The 17,749-nt window shown below is 36.3% G+C and overlaps 1 protein-coding gene across 7 annotated transcripts in view; it reads left to right on the top strand.

Annotated features, from left to right (window-relative positions):
- LOC132133801 (membrane-associated guanylate kinase, WW and PDZ domain-containing protein 2-like) overlaps window positions 1-17,749 on the top strand; it is an 85,312-nt gene that overhangs the window by 63,115 nt on the left and 4,448 nt on the right. For 5 of the 7 annotated variants that reach the window (XM_059546780.1, XM_059546776.1, XM_059546777.1 and 2 more), the window contains exons 7-18: window positions 2,142-2,199; window positions 2,335-2,456; window positions 2,656-2,838; window positions 4,536-5,044; window positions 5,253-5,418; window positions 9,774-9,805; window positions 11,098-11,275; window positions 12,554-12,669; window positions 14,127-14,322; window positions 14,966-15,145; window positions 16,137-16,322; window positions 16,396-16,765. In XM_059546780.1, the coding sequence (XP_059402763.1) occupies window positions 2,142-2,199; window positions 2,335-2,456; window positions 2,656-2,838; window positions 4,536-5,044; window positions 5,253-5,418; window positions 9,774-9,805; window positions 11,098-11,275; window positions 12,554-12,669; window positions 14,127-14,322; window positions 14,966-15,145; window positions 16,137-16,322; window positions 16,396-16,765 (2,296 nt within the window). The remainder of the gene's footprint in view (window positions 1-2,141; window positions 2,200-2,334; window positions 2,457-2,655; window positions 2,839-4,535; window positions 5,045-5,252; window positions 5,419-9,773; window positions 9,806-11,097; window positions 11,276-12,553; window positions 12,670-14,126; window positions 14,323-14,965; window positions 15,146-16,136; window positions 16,323-16,395; window positions 16,766-17,749) is intronic. The other 2 variants (XM_059546778.1, XM_059546782.1) reach the window with 2 other exon arrangements.

The following is a 17,749-nucleotide window of genomic DNA, read 5'->3' as shown; positions in this document are numbered from 1 at the left end:
TTGCTTGGGAGTTCTGAGTGGTAGCTAAGGTATTGTTTGGGATTTGCTTGGGAGTTCTCAGTGGTTGCTAGGGCATTACAAGGAGAGTGCTAGGTGTTCTTACTTCTGATGGGTTGCTAGGGCATTGTTTGGGTGTTGCTAGGTAACTCTGAGTGGTTGCTAGGACATTGTTTGGGGTTTGGTTGGATATTGCTGGTTTGTTGGTTATTCTGAATGGTTGTAAGGTCATTTTAGGTCATTGCTTCGGTGTTCTGTGTGGCCGTTAGGACATTCTATGAATTTGCACTTCTAAGAAGATTGCTTAATCTGCATGTTTATTCACACATGCATAGATGACTTCATCTGCACGTATGCGTTTAGAAGAATGCGGGCAAAAACTACAGCATCTCCCACTGGCGATGATTTTGATAATTAGTGCGTGAGTTTGCTCATGTAGCCAATTTCTTCTTGATGTTTCAATAATGTCAAATTTGGCTGAAAAACAGGACAAACAGGAAAAAGCATTTTGAATGATGCGTGTGATGACAGCCCTTTGTTGTCATGGTGATTTCGCCAGACCTTTAATTTGTTTTGTGTCTCTCAAGCGGATAGAATTGCATGAAAGTATGTTGGCTGTAACCTTCGGGCTGCCAGACCTCTCCTCACTTACCGCTGTGTGTCCTAATTAAGCTTTGTTTTACACACTGACTGCCAGCTTGAACGGCCGGCTGGATTGTTTGGGATACGGAATCCAAATTCTGGCGCACACAGGGAATGTTTTTTTAAAAGACGTCTAGACTGATTTGTGCCGTGTATTATCATATACTGCAGGCATCCCTGGGGTTATTGATTTACTGGACTGGGCTTCAGTATAATGAAAACAGCGAGGAATGTTTTCATGACATGCATGCTTCGTGCCGTGCATTAAATAGCACATTTTAAGCTTGCTGCTTCTGAAGGTTTCATCCAATCAGGTTCACCTTTCAACTGCTGTCATAATTATTTATAAATATGATATTATGGTAATACTTCACTTGAAGCCTGATTAAATTATGCAATATCTAGGCAAGGAAAATTTATTCATATAGCACATTTAATAAATAATGTTAATTCCAATAGCCTTACATAGGCATGATTTAAAAATAGTGTAAAATAATGTAATATCACATGCTTATTTAAATTGGACTTAGAAAATTAAAGAACAAAAAATAAAACATATAATATAGAAATATCCAATAAAAATATGAAGGAAAATTTTATATATATAGTAATATAATTATATATTGTTGTTCTTGTTGCATGTATACACTTCATATCTATCTCTCTCTCTCTCTCTCTCTCTCTCTCTCTCTCTGTCTCTCTCTCTCTCTATATATATATATGTATATATATCATTGTCATTTTAGCATTATTTCTATGCTGTTATAGTATTAATATTTTGAAATATTATTTTTGTATTTTATGTTTTAATTGTTGCTGTTTTAATTTGAATCATAGATTGTTTTAATAATTTGGTTATTGGCTTTTGTCATGTTATCATCTGTTTGTCATCTGTTTTATGTTTTATTTTTTATTTTTATATTTTCTATAGTAATAAAATAATTTAATATTTCTATCTAGTGTGCCTTTATTTTTTATAACAAATTTTAGTTTTATTTACAGTAGTACATTTTCATAATAGTAATGTTTCGACTTAACGGCGACATTTCTCATTTTATTTTATTTTATTTTATTTCAGCTTCAGTTCCATTGCTTTCAATTCCATTCAATTCGTAAAAATATTTTTTGTATTATTTATATATATATATATATATATATATATATATATATATGTGTGTGTGTGTGTGTGTGCGCATTTAATATTTTAATTAATTAATATTTAGTGTTTGATATTTTACATGTATGTAGTGTATGTATACTTCATTAGTCATGTTTTATATATGTGTGAATTGTTATTGTTTCTCTAAAACAATTAAAATGTGTGCATGTTTATGTATATATATACACACATTTTAACTGTAATTATTTTAAAACAAAACTATGGAAGGAAACAGGAAATACAACCCAGACTACATTAAATACACGTGCATTTCATATTCAACGGGGATAAACAACGTTTGCAACGAGGTGCCGACCATCTTTTTTTTTTTATCTTTCTACAGAACTTCCATATGGCTGGGAGAAAATAGACGACCCTATTTATGGCAGTTACTATGTTGAGTAAGTTCTACAGAATCCTTCTTTCAAATTTTTGTCGAATCTGACCCCAAATCATCCGCGTCATGCTTTTCAATAAGTGCGCCGAGGGAGGGAGGGTCCCAGCGTGATTAAATATCTGCTCGTTCTGCCCCGCAGCCACATTAACAGAAGGACACAGTTTGAGAACCCCGTCCTAGAGGCCAAACGAAGGATCCAACAGCAACAGCAAATGCAAAGTCAAGGTCTATCGGCGTTGCCATTGCCCACAATATATAGAGGTACTGCTTTTCTCTGTGGCCCATATATGCCATCTTCACCCAGTTGGTTTTATTGGTGTTTCTCAGTTTCGGGTTGCTCAGGTGTGCCCTACTTTCACGTCACTTTAGCTTGACAGAAGCACCAAAGACCATACAGTAGAGATGGCTGTGCAGTGTGCTGTGTATTCCTCTGATTGTTTATGTGTGTTTGTCTTCACAGAAAAGCCTCCATTCACGAGGGACGCCACACAACTTAAAGGGACGTTCCTCACCACGGTGCTGCAGAAGAGCAATATGGGATTCGGCTTCACCATTATTGGTGGGGATGAGCCGGATGAGTTCCTACAGGTCAAGAGCGTCATACCTGAGGGACCTGCAGCCCAAGATGGCAAGATGGACACAGGTGAGAAGCTCAAGGAAATAAGGACCTCTAAACATTTTTCATGTTCAATGTGTTAATAATCTTGTATCATTCTTTGTATAAGTTAATACTCTATTCTTGCAGAAGGGTGAATTTAAATCATTTATGTAGTATTTTGATGTAATTTATATATATATATATATATATATATATATATATATATATATATATATATATATATATATATATTAGGAGTGTAACGGTACACAAAAATCACGGTTCGGTACATACCTCGGTTTTAAAGTCACGGTTCGGTTCATTTTCGGTACAGTAAGGGAAAGAAATACAAACATTAAACTGCAGGTTGTTTATTACTATAAACCTTTTTTAACAATTTGTTTACACTTTTTTTAAATACTTTTTAATAAAAAAAAAAAGAATAAGAAATATTCCTTTATCAGTAGGCTTTATATTTATGCTCAACATGAAGTATAGATATTGTTGTCATGAAGACAAGATCCTGGTCTGTCGGCGGCCTCCCTCTATGTCACCTACAGTAGCAGCAGCCTGCCAGCGCCGCGTCAGGCACGATTCTGGTGTGTAAAGAAACAGAAAACGCGAAGCAGCCGTCACGCAACTGACACGCAGCAGAAACGCCACACTCACGCCACACAGCCAGTGTGTCACCTTAGAATCAGCTGCAGGGCGGGATTTGCGCTGAACGCGGAGCCTTCCGCGACTTAATATGTTCGTTTGGAAACAGGACCAGCCAAACTATGAAAAAAAGTGTGACTTATAGTCCGGAAAATACGGTAACTAGTTCCCATTCAGGTTAACTTCATTATCCACTTTAAATTTGTTTTCTGAATTTATCTGAGAAAGAGAAAATATCAAATCAATTCAGTGGCACCTTTTGTTTATAGCCAACCATAGTTACTGTTTCTAAGGAAAACAAACAATGCCTGCAGGCCTAATTTTCCAGTTTCACTGGACTGTTTAGAATTATGAATTTAAAATGATGCCCCCTTTTAATACACTGGCTCTTATCGATATATATGCAGTGTTGAGTGGTGACCTCAGATCTCAGGAGAAAACCGTCAGCGCATGGGTTAGGAAACATCATTATCTCTGTAGCCACCGCTTGAAAACAGTCACTAATAGCTTGCACAGAGCTAGTGCAAGGTCACGCTTGTCGCAGTGTGTTTTTCTGTGATGAAAGAGCGTCTTTGAGTGAGTCATCACAGGCAGACGCCATAGGCTTATTTGCTGCTTTTTCATAACTTTTCTATTTCCTTGTAGAGGAACTCTTATCCTAGTATGGGAAACTTGCATCCTTGCTGCAACTGCTGGCCTGTTCGTTTACTTGATCATGTGTTAACTTTAGAAGTGTATCACATCTGTGAGCTCTGAAGGTGACATCACATCACTAGCATTGCAATTTGGGCTTTGGTGGGATCTTGTGTGTTTTATCTGCCTTTGATGGGAGAGCAGGGTCCTTTTATAGAAGTCCTTACTCCGCACACACAAACACAGTTGGCTTGTTTCAATAGTTTCAACAGGCCTCAGGTTGCCTATATTAGTGAGAAGCCATATTATCGGCAAGCTTGCTCGGTTGGTGTTCACAACTGTCTGCACGCATAGGAGAGCCGATATCTTTAATAATTAAGCTGATTTCTATACATACGCATTCTGAGCGGGAGTCATGGCGCTCTAATCTATTTTCTTTATTTCTTCATCAGGTGATGTGATCGTCTACATCAATGACATCTGTGTTTTGGGCACCACCCATTCGGATGTGGTGAAGCTTTTCCAGTCGGTCCCCATTGGCCAGAGTGTCACCCTGGTGCTGTGTCGAGGTTACCCTCTCCCTTATGACCCAGAAGACCCCTCCGCTAGCTCTTCCATGCCCCCTTTGGGCCTAGTGGATCACCCGTTGCTGCTCAATGGAAGGAACAGCTATGAAAATTACATGGAGTACATGTCTTTGACTGGCCGCTTGGTACCCGAGCACGGCGAGGGCCTTACCCCGCATCCCCATCCTGGAGACACACACCTGGACGGCTCGCAGCCTCCATCCCTGACCACACCGGGACCCCCACCTGATGACAACGTCTCCATGGCGTCATCCTCAGGAGCAACCGCCGGGGCTCAAGTGGCCCCTGAGCTTCTGAGTCTCACTATAACCAAAGGTGCAGAGGGTTTCGGGTTCACCATAGCGGACAGTCCCACAGGTCAAAGAGTCAAACAGGTGGGCGGATATCCATGTTTCTGTTTGAACAAAAGAGTAACATGGTCTCAAACTCAAATAAAAAAGTATGCATATAAAATTTTTTTTATAAATAAATAAATAAGGCTACTGTTTTACTTAAGATAATGGTCAAACCATGTCTTAATGCATAAATGCACATTTACCAGGCACAATATGCATCATAACTGTTTGTGTACGTTTCGATCAGGTTCTGGAGCCACAGGGTTGTCCGGGGTTATGTGAAGGAGATTTGATGGTGGAGATTAATCAGAAGGGTCTCCAGGGACTCAACCACACACAGGTGGTGCAGCTGCTCAAGGACTGTCCAGTGGGAACAGAGGCTACGCTTGTCATTCAGAGAGGAGCAGCAGCAGGTGCCCACATTTCCACCCTTCTTTTTTAAAACCAAGTTTGTCAAAAACATGCATAAGGTTGCCCGAAATCTACGTCAGACCTTGGCAAACTAGTGTTTACTAGAAAATGAAAATTCTGTCAAAGTTTACTCGCTCTGTATGTCTATTTTCTTTCTACTGAACAAAAAAGGAGAAGTTTTGAGGAATGTGTACACTGCACTTTGCAATTGCACATGGCGACCAAGGGCTGTCCAAAGCTCCACAGCCTGCATATTCCAAGACTTCTGAAGCCGTCATAGCTTTAGGTTAGAAACAAACCAAAAAATAAGCCAGACTTGAAAACGGAAAGTTATTATTGCTGTTAAAAGTGGATGTTATCCTTACTTTTAAATTAGTATATTGTCCTCAAGTTGGGCGTAAACACTTATGATAATTGTTTAAAGACTGCTGAATATCTTTTTCGGGTGAGCTTTTCCTTTTAAAGTTTTGGTTGAAATGATGAAAGTAACACTTCAGTGCTTCAGTTTTTAGTCTTTTCTAAGCGCTCTGAACTTGCCTTAAGCTTTGATTCAGCAAGATTTTGAAATTAGAGGACAACAACATTCCTGTTTATAGACTCCTAGATGTGCTTTGCCTCACAAACTAACCAGTACATCTCAGTTTCTCAGACTCAAACTTTTTTTTTCGTTTTCTTTCAAAATAACTGAAGCTGATGAGCTGTTTTTGGGCAATTTTAGCGAAGCCTTCACAAGATTGCACAGTGTATCATCTCTTGGCAAGAGCTGGTGACAGTTATTAGCATATTCAGACTGAAGCCAAGCTAATCTACTAATTCCATGCGAGTCCACTTATCAGAGTGCTTAGTTTCATTAAAATGTCCATGCAGAGCATAATATTTTATCACTCTTCTTAATTAGGATATTCTTAGAATGAAAATTAATGAAGCAGTTAATAGAAACAATCTCGAAGAAGGCTACATTCTCTTCATGTGTACGGTAAACCTGATATGTGTTCTTAAGACGCTTGTCCGTTCCTCTGAACCACTATCAATCAAGTAATTACATCCACGCTTCCTGCCAATTACGCTGTGTGTCTGTTCTCACCTCCTCTGCGTGTTTCATGACTATATCGAAGGCTATGGTCTTAAAGGACCTCTCGGCAGCCACTCCAAGGCCTCTTGTAACGGAGCGAGAGACAGTCCCACGTGACTCACTGGCTAAGTGTGAGACCATTCAGTTTCCTGCAGGCTTTCTGCCAAGAGCCCGGCCATGTTCACAGCTCTTTTCCCCAGTTCTCTAATTAAAGCACGACTCCCACACTGAGCTGTGGAGATAAACAGGCTGACAAATCAAAATGCCGAGTGGCTGAAGAGGGCGGGGCGTTCAGCTAACAGGCCAACCAATCAGAGCATGGTGTTTACCAGCAGGCAGCACTGAGGGAATACTCTGAAATAGATGTTGATCGAGGAGATGTAATTTATTCTTGGTGACGTGAAGAGTTCATATTTTCATAAATTACATAAATTTACATGAATAATATCTATTTAAAGCAGTGGGATGAATGGGCTAATAAATGTCAAGACAAGCATAATTTCATACGAGAACAAAATGAGAATCCTGAATACAAAGAAGGTAAATAAATAGTCTTTCTTTTGCGTTGTCTGCACTGTTCCCGACAACAAACCTGACCAGAGGCAGTTATTTATTTGAAAAGAATAATGATTATAATTTAAAAAAAACTTTTTAAAATAATACAAATAAATACTTTTAATCAAAACTATTCAATTTAAAAAAAAAAACACTGGGACAAGATCTTGTGAATTAAAATAGAAGACAATCTGACAATATGTAAAAAAAAAAAAAAAAAAAACTTTTTACAAATATTTTAGTTATTAGTGTTTAATTAGAACTAGGTATGGATGATATAGCAAAAAAATCTCAATATCTTGTCATTCAGTATATATCTTGGTATTTCTTAAATATCATTATTATTATATTTGTATAAAGGTATTATTTGACTATTATTATTATTATTATTATTTTTTTATTATTTTTTTTTAGAGCAGCGTTATAGGGATTTTTAAGTTAATTTGAAATAGCTGGTATAAAATAAAATTTTACATTTAGGTTAAAAACTACAAAAATAAAATCTACATTTAAAATTACAACTTAAAATTTGTTAATTCTGTTTTAAGTGTTAAAATTACTAAACCTGAAATAAAGCTTAATGAAAACATTTTTTTTAAATAACAAAAATTATAAAAGCACAAAACAAAATTAATTAACGAAATTTAAATTAAAAACAATAAATATTATAATAGTATATAAATAATACTAAAATACCACTAAATCAGAGGGACTATTATTAACCAAAAAAAAAAAATCTATTTGAAAATGAATCAAGACTTGCTTTCCACACTGTTTATTACTAAATGAACAAAATAAATGATTTGATCTGGTTTTAATTACAGTATATGCACCATTACAGCATAACATATATACAAATAAATATCAATATATATCCACATGTAATTCTGCCAGCAAAATCATAAGGAACATATATTGTAAATATTCAGCATGTTGCACAGCCCTATTTAGGACGGGTTATTGGATTGCATTTGCACCCATGAGCATAAATGCAACTTTTGCAATAATTTCTCTACATTTATTTCTGTTGGAATCAGAAATGATCTCATTTGGCAATAGACTGCCGAGGGAGATAAATGCAATAAGAAATGAATTTCTTATCTCCAAATTTGCCAAGATTACTAAAAGAGTCATTAAGAAACCAGAATTGTCCTTGCGATTCCTTATTCTAATACATCCAGCATTCCTCCACCTTATTAGTAAAGCAGTCAGAGCACAAATCCACTGTCCATCTTCCTCTCTGCGCTTCTTTTATGAGGATTATTGACATCTCAGGTAGGACTGGACAGGCAGGTGTGAGGTGATAACTCCTCTGACTCCTTGTACTGTCGGAAATATCACCAGGGCCGTGGCATTTCAGCAGTGATGACAGCTCTATTACATCCTCTTGGCTCTATTCTATCTGGGTCTCAGAGAACTCAGAGCTGACAGTCACCCCGAATCCCTCGTGATTCCATCTAACTCACCTTTCAGACTTCACCTGAGAGAGACACACGACATGAATGTAACCCATGGACGCATGGGGCCATTGACAGAACATGGCATTGGACTTTTAAGTTTGACTTTTTTAAAGGTTGTTTCAGTGTTCAAGTCTGATTACAGCAAACAAGAAATAAGAGGACAAATCCTTGAAGCCTTGCATGCAAATTGATCAAAGTTCTCAGCTTTTTTGTCGTACATATGGCTTCTATAATGATGCATTGGGGGTGTAAGAGGACTTATTGAGTGGCACGACTGTGCATATTTGCCCGAGGCTTTACATTTAGCCCTTCACTTCCAAGTCATGTCCTGGTCATATAGCATTTGATGTAATCCTGTTAGTTTAAGTAGGCATAAAAATGCCTTGCTCCCCTACAAATACTCACATACACATACCCAGATGAACAGGCCATAAACATGCATGAGCATTTTTATGCACACACAAGCACAAATACTCACATTATAGTCGGTGCAATTGAAAGAACAGGTCTGAGACTAAGAAATGAAAAGTCATAACTCATTATTCTCACAGCATTTCTGGCCACGGTTTAATCACATTGCAGATGAATCTTAAACAACAGACAGTCATGTCACAAGTGCACATCATGCATTTTATTATATGGGGAGCTAAGTATAAAATAGTATTGTGGTAGTTGTTTGCATATTGTAAAAAGTTAAATGTGTGGTTGTAACCATACAAAGCAATTTCTACACATAATATTTTTCATTTATATTTTTTATTTGAGAAAAAAACGTTTTATATTTACATTTATATTTCATAGATGTACTTTATACAGTATTACTAATTAGTTAATTATTTCTAATTTACAAAAAATTGTTTGAAATAAGACTAGTTTTCAGAAAAAGTAGTTAATAATAGTTTTTAATAAAACAAGAAAAACAACAGTGATATAGATTCAACACATGTTAAAAGTGTAACTGGCTATTCTTATTTCAGAATCATTCAGGACTAACTGGAAGTTGCAAAAATCTAGTTTAGTCTCCTTTTTGGTACTCAATAGTGTTTGTCAGGCTCAATTTAAGCCTTTTTTATTTGAGTTTGACATCTGTTCAAAGCTAATGATGTAATTACCTCGCAGATAAATGCAATAAACTTTCCTCGCTCAACCGCCCACAGGAAAGCAAAGTAAGAGAAAAATGGATGAATATTATGTGACTATAATGAAAAGCATGTTATTTTACTCCTTAGATTTAAAGATATTAATCATTCACTCTTTCTTTCTCTGTCAGGCCTCTACACACCATGGGATCCCACAAAACAGGTAAATCATTTGAAGTATTTGCTTTCTCAAACTAATATTTGTTTTTGCATGTTATTAAATGGACCTTGACACCTGCTGTAACTTCATAAAATACTTGGACATTTCCTGCACTACTTATTCAGATCAAACAGAGTAGTCAGATTCCTGAAGAAATGACTCTTCTAAGCTGAGCTAATCTTATATATGTAGATATTTTACAAGGTGGTGATTTTGTATGAATCTGTATTGTGTGATCATATGAATTAACCAACCCATTTGCCAAGTGTAAAATAGTTACAAATAGCCACAATGAATCAAACACTTACAGTGCATCTCAAGTCGTCGCATATCTGTACAAATGACTCTTCTGAGCCAACATAACTATTTTTCAAGGTGTCAAACTGATTCTTGAATAAATGATTCTAATGAATCATTCTTTATAGTGACTCAAACACATACTATTGTGTCAACAGTATCAACAGATATATTATAGTTTTATCTATTTGTATATTTTCTGTTTTCACTTTAATTTTAGTTAAGGTTATTTTGTAGTAGTTTTTCGTAATATTTAGTAAAAAAAGAAATTCTTTTAGTAGTTTTAGTGTAGTTTTAGTTAGTTTATTCCATCAGGTTTATGTAAATTACTAGTAAATGAATAGAAATGTAGCTTTGCAAATGGCTAAAATAAAACTTGACAACCATCACGAATGCTCCATAGTGTTTTAGTCCACTTGTATAATCGTAGTTTTACATGTCTTAATTGCATTGCAGATCCACAAATGCTGTTTGTGAAGCTAAATGGACTATACATCTCAGGTTAAGTTTCTCTGAAAACTTGTTAAGTAATTCAACATTTAATTTAGCACATTTAGGTATTTCTAGAATTGGCCGTGATGTTTAACTTCATGCGAGTTCACTTTCATTCCGGTGTGAGATACATAATCTTCAGAAAGCTGCCCAGTTCGGCTGGACTCGTGGTTCGTAATGGAATTGGCAGGTTAAGCAGAGAGCTGCAGGTGAAATGAACAGCTCACAGGAAATGGGATCCATTACCCCCCGGGGCGCATGACTGTAGCACAGACACTTTGCTTCACACTTAAGGTCCTCGCTGAGGGCTTAATTCATCTCCCCCCGCTGAACCTCCAGAGAGCGAATGGACTGCTAAACTCTCTCTGAGTAATGACAGGGGTCACCTTTGATAATATCTCCTCTTGAACTTTTAAAGTATCTACGTGAGATGTTTGCACTTCTTTTTTGGAGCGTGTATTCATATTGTCAACTCAGACCAGTCTATATCTGTGTTGTCCATACAGTGGGATCCTCAAGGAAGTCCCCAGACCATCTTGTCGGCTGCTCTGCTCCCCCATGGTGCTCCACATCCCGGCCAGCCGCTCCATCGCTCCTCTGTTCCGGACACAGAGGGCTTCCTCCTGGGCAAGCCTGACCCCTATGACCTCTATGAGAAGTCACGTGCCATTTATGAAAGCAGACGTAAGTAAGAGATCTCGGTCATTTTCTAGTTGGTTATAAATCACTTAATAAAATATTTCAGCTTAGATTTGTGTGTGTGTGTGTGTGTGTGTGTGTGTACCAGTTTTTACCTGCAGGATTGGCTATGTATAATGCATTTTCTCCCCATATCCTCATTAATGAACTCATGTAAATAAATTCTAATTACTGGTATTTAATAATTAATTACTGTATCAAAGTAAATAAAACAACAACTATACTGTAATGCTATTATCACTGAGTTACTACAGTCATGGAAAAGCTGAAAATAAAGCTTCGGAAAGACCTGGAAATTGATGGAAATCTTAAATCTTAATAAAAAATCTTGGTTAAGGTATTAAGCTTTATGTAATGAATATACTTGTTTCTATTTCATCAGCTGGAGTGTGCTCTAGTGTAAATGTATATTTGCTCACACATCATCCTGACCCAAAAATTGGCCAAACAGTTTCACAAAGCTAGTAATTAGCGAATTAGTCTAAATGAAAACGATTTTTACAAAAGTCATCCAATTATCACAAACAGCAACTAGACGGGTCATGGAAAAGTCATGGAAATAAAAAGATATGAAATAAATATTTATTTTTAGTACAGTTTAAATAATATTTATCACATTATATTAATACCAATTGGGAAGAAAAATGTGCTTCATTTTCATGAAAACAATATCCCAACCAGAAATAAATAGTCCTCGTTTTCTAAATCTAATAATAATTTTTTATTCCCTTCTTTTAAATTCGAGGTGAATTATGAGCCTCTAAAGTTCTTGACAGGTTCCTTGTGACTCCTCCACATATGAGCCTAAATAAAGCAGAAGCCAGTTGATAGTACAAAGTATTGTTTGAAGCTCTCATTTCTCATTCACACAGAGCCAGTCCCTCCTCGGACGCTGACAGACTCTACAGGCAAGTAGAGGAATGTGCTGCTTTCCCTTTCTTAATGTCACCTAGCACATATTAGTGCTCTGTCTACCACTATTCTCTTATTCTCACAAGGTTCAGCACTCACGTTTGTCTGGTGACCTACACAACGTGTGGCGTTCTCTGACCCTTCAGCTTGTATTCAGCTTTAGGAATATTCCTGAAGAAGTCCTGCTCTTTGCTTTCACGTCAAACGTGATCAGTTCTTACATTTTAGTAGATTTGAATGTGTTGCTGTGTGGATGCTAGGTGATTAAATATCCCTAACCAAGGAAGCACCATGATTGAAATCAAGCTTGAGTTTGATGTGTGTGTCTAAACGGTGAATCTTGTTCCTCAGGTGTGGAGTATCAGGAAGTGGAGGTGCACCTGCTGCGTGAGAAGACTGGCTTCGGCTTTAGGATCCTGGGTGGAGACGAGGCGGTGCAGGCTGTGAGTCCGGAGGCCCGTGACAAGGCTCGTATGGGGCAGGATAAACAGATACTGGTTCATATCTGTACAGCTCCACGAGCAGCAGATGGAAACAATCATTTCGTGAAATAATCTCCCTTTAGCTACTTATGCAACATTACAATAGCAACATTACAAAATCCATGTTTTTTTTTTTAAATATAGGGCTTATTATAGTTTAGAAAGTTTTGGTAGTTATTATCATAGCTGGGCTTTATGATGATGAGCGACACAAGTTTTTTATGCTATTGAAATAAGTTTCTTATGAATACCAAAGCTACATTTATTTGATCAAAACGTAGTGAAAACAGTAATATTGTCAAACATTATTATATGTTTTATAATCTAATTTATTGCTATGATGCAAAGGTGAATTTTCGGCAGTCATAACTCCAGTAAATACTTACAATATTATGTGTGTAATATTATCAATTACTTTTTGTTTTAGTTTTTAGAATATTATGCTTTTTTATATTATATGAATAGAAGGTTAAAAAACAGCATTTATTTTAAATATATATTTTTGTAACATTATAAAAGTCTTTACTGTCACTTTAATCAATTTAATGCCTCCTTTCTGAATAAAGATTACATTTTTTTAAGCTTACTGACACCATACGTACAGGCTGTTTTTTCTCATATGTCAGACTTATGATGTGTCTGATTACATTATTTTCATAAAAGTTCATAAATACACATTGCTACATGATATATATATATATATATACATACATATATAATCACACACACATACATATATATATATTTATGTGTGTGTGTGTGTGTGTGTGTGTATGTATGTATATCATGCAGCAATGTGTATTGTGTGTGTGTATATATATGTGTGTGTGTGTGTGTGTGTGTGTGTATATATATATATGTATGTATATATTATGTAGCAATGTGTATTTATAAACTTTTTTTTTTTATGGACACAAATTTATCTAATAAAATAATGTATACACACACACAATGTGTGGGGTTAACTTACTATATTATGAGATAAAATTTTAATTACTCATACCATGATCTTTTTATTATAATGCCCAGGCAAAATGTTTTTTTATTTTTCACAATATCTTTATTTAATTAATCTTTTAGTTTTACTTCAATTCAGTGTAGTTTCCATCCCTTTCCATCACAAATTCTTCCATCTGCCTGTAATGAGACACAAAACAGTGATTTGTTGTTTTACATCTCAATCTAACAGCTACTTTTTTACTATGAGATTGCTGTGGTTTTAAGTTGTCTCTTAGCTAGTTTTCTTTGGTAATCTGTGGTATTTTAATAACATTTCTTAAATAAATACCACATAATAAATAAATATAGAAGTAGATTAATTTCTGTCAGGCTAGATGTGTATCCCATCAACTAGTAAAGAAAAATGCAGTTTGAACATGTAGAACTAGTGACAATATTATAATGAGATTGAGATTAACGTGATGACTGATTTGTCTTCACAGATCGTGATCGGAGCAATCATAGAGAACAGCCCTGCGGAGCGCGACGGTAGACTGCGTCCAGGAGATGAGCTGGTCTCTGTTGACAGGATGCCCGTGGCGGGGAGACCACACCGATACGTCATCGACCTCATGCACGCGGCGGCACGAAACGGACAGGTCACCCTGACAGTAAGGAGGAGAGTTCTGCTGCAGCAGGGTGAGCAAAACCATCTAAAGCAGCAATTCTATGCATGAAATATGAAAGGAATGGTGTACATCTATTAAACATCTTTGTATTGCATTGCAATTCAGGTTTTTGCATTGTATGCAAAACTAAACATTTAAATATAATCTTAATAAGACATTTTTTTTGGGAGATATAGAGCGGAAACTGATATTTATATGCATTTTATGTAGTTTATACTGTTATAAAAATGTATTTACATTAAAGAAAATCATATTTTGTCTTGCCTTTGGCCATATATATATATCAGCAACTGCACCAAATTGCATATTTTTGCTCAGTTTGGGTCTCTAAATAAAAATTGAGGTGTTATTTTCCTCCGTTGGCGTGAGCTCCAGATTTGCACTATATCAGACTATTTGAGTCATTAAAGCCTGATGCATTAAATATGACACAAAACATAAAACGTGATTTTTTTATTTATTTATATTTTTTAAAAAGGTTCAAAAAGCTGTTTGATGAAAAATAAAACAGAGCTTTCTGACTATAAATCAATATTTTAGGATTTACATGATCAGGAATAAAACTGCAGTAATTGGTGGCAGTTATCTCTTGAGTCACATTGCTGTTGTCTGGTGTTTGCATTGACTGAGATTGTGTTTGCTGCCACCTGCAGGCCAGCCATGTGAGGAAAACGGTGCAGCAGCCAATCAAAGCAGTTCTCCTCGGGGGCACGCAGTGTGCCCCGTCAACTTGCCCCCCACCACTGATGTAGTTATCCACCGTAAGGAAAGCGAAGGCTTTGGCTTTGTCATCATCAGCTCCCTCAACCGCCCAGAGACCACAAACACAATAAGTAAGTCCTGCCTTCACATAGCTGTTAATCTGATGCTCTGGTGAGCATTAATGCAGTTTTACACAAAAATGCATCTATTAAAGGGACATAACGTTTTGTAGTGCACATATATTTAAAGTATGGGATCAGGCCCCTTATTTGTGTATAAGAAGATAGTTTAAGCTTTCAAAGGAAGGAAGCCTTTTCATCTTATCCACATTTGGGTAAATCTCACAAAACAAGTACAAATTAAATAAATAAATTTCAACCCAAAATTCTTATTACAACAAAAATGAAGCTTATTTCAGTACTATTTGTAATACTATTAAGAATATTTATAATATAAATGTATATAAAAGATATATGTAAAATGTTTTCTATAATAGTAATATTAATAAAATATGTATTATGCGCCATCGAGCTCATCAAGGCCGGCGGGCGTCGAGTACGCCTGCTGTTGAAAATGGGCACGGGACAGGTGCCAGAATATGGTGGGTATCACAACACACAAAGCCAAAAAACACCATTTTAATCTTTTAAAAGTTTTTTCGTTTAAAAGAAATATAACGTTTTGTAGCAGACTAACATAGCAAATTAAGTATATTGTAGTACCAGTTTAAGATTACTGTTGAGAATATTTATAATAGTAACGTATATAAATGATAAACATCAAATAAATGTATTTTGATGGTATTAATAAAAATGTTACATTTTATTAAACATTAATATTGAATATTAATTTGTATTAATATCATTTCTAGTAAATATTGGGGGGGATAGAAAAGTAAAAGTATTACCACAGTGAGAATTCACTTAATCACTTGTAAAAAATAATTAACAATACTAAAACACTTAATTTTCTTTATTGAAAATATTAATTTTTATTTTTGGTGTCATATTTCCCTCCAGTATAAAAGAACATTTCTTACTGTATTTTTTATTTATTGATCAAAATATGATAAAAATATTTTACATGCAGTTCTCATGATATTTTAATTTCTATGTTTTCTAGCTGTGCCACATAAGATCGGCCGCATTATCGAGGGCAGTCCGGCTGATCGCTGTGGGAAGCTGAAAGTCGGTGATCGTATTATGGCCGTCAACTGTCAGTCAATTATCAACATGCCTCACGCTGACATTGTCAAGCTGATCAAAGACGCTGGACTCACTGTCACCTTGCACATCATCCCAGAAGAAGGTATGAGAAGAATATTTAACGATAAAGTAAGATTTCTGTCTTCCTTTCTAAGCACAATCATTTTGTGCACTAGATGTAAACGGTGCTCATTCGGCCCCTACATCAGAGAAGCAGAGTCCCATGGTGGCCCAGAAGCACAGCCCTCAGACTCAGTCCAGCCCAGCAGCCCAGCAGAGCCCGACCGTGTCTCATCCCAGCCCACCAGCCCCCCACCCCAGCCCGGCCACCACACAGCCCAGCCCCCTGCTGATGGAGCCGGGCCCTGGAGCTCCGCACAGCAGCCCACCCGTGACTCAAAGCAGTCAGGCCGGCCTGGAACCAATGCAGTCAGGCTCAGCGGTGACTCAGGCTGCTCCTGTTGTGGATCCGGGAATACCGGGAGTTCAGCCCCCCTCCATCGGATCAGTGCCTGTACCACCACAGCTGTACCTTCATGACATCAGGTACTGTTTGCTCAGATCTATCTAGCTATCTATTTATTGTTCTTTTTGTCTTTTATGCATCATGATATTATTTTTATTACACTTATGCACATTAAAAAAAAATTTACAATTTAATTTGAATACCATTAAGATTTTTTTTGCATTATATATTTTCTTATCACCATTAAGCACATTTCCCCCAAAATAATCATTACTGTATTTTATATGGATGCTTTTGAGGTTTTTCTGTAATTTCTAAAATAATATCTCTAATAAACATTCTCATATATTACAGTAAAAATTACCGTCATGCATTGATTTAAAATAATAAAATAAAATCAACATAATGTCATGAGGTGTATGTAGTTTAAAATTCAAATAATATATACTTTTGTTTTAATTTTGTGGTAATAACATGTTTTTTTGTGTTTGCTTAATTGCCATTCATGTCAAATGCAAGTCATATTTCATTGGTACAAAAAACATTGTTCTATGTGAAATGTAATTTATATATAGTCTATAGTATTTTTTTTTTGTCATTTAAATTATCAAATTTCATTTCTTGTTTTCCCTTTTGACTTTTGGGGATAAATATGAGTCGGGCTTGTTTTTGACATGCTTCCTGAGCCATCTAAATTCCTTCGTTTTATCCCTTTGTTATTCCATGTGTCCACGTCTGTTTAAAGCCTTCTGTCAGGTAATCTTTGGCTCAACTAAACTGCCTTGGGCAGTCTCACATCATGCTTCGAGCGTCTGCCGTCTTTCTTTCACACCAGCCCGAGTAACATCACTTAACACTTCATGATAAATTATTTACCTCCTCAATAATGCATGCTTCTCCTCTCAGACAGGGTTTGCACTTTTTTTTCCCAGGGCTGGCTCAAAACTGCTCTGATTTATGCATTGTGAAAGATGGGAACTGAGACTTGATAAATATGACCCATGAGCAAAGCCCTGGTCACATGGTCAGAGTGGGAAAAAAAGGTCATAGTCTGACATTGAGCG

The sequence above is a fragment of the Carassius carassius genome, chromosome 50, assembly GCF_963082965.1.
Source record: "Carassius carassius chromosome 50, fCarCar2.1, whole genome shotgun sequence".
Taxonomy (NCBI): Eukaryota; Metazoa; Chordata; class Actinopteri; order Cypriniformes; family Cyprinidae; genus Carassius; species Carassius carassius.
Note: the sequence above shows the minus strand (reverse complement) of the source record. Positions and strands in the feature narration are given on the sequence as shown.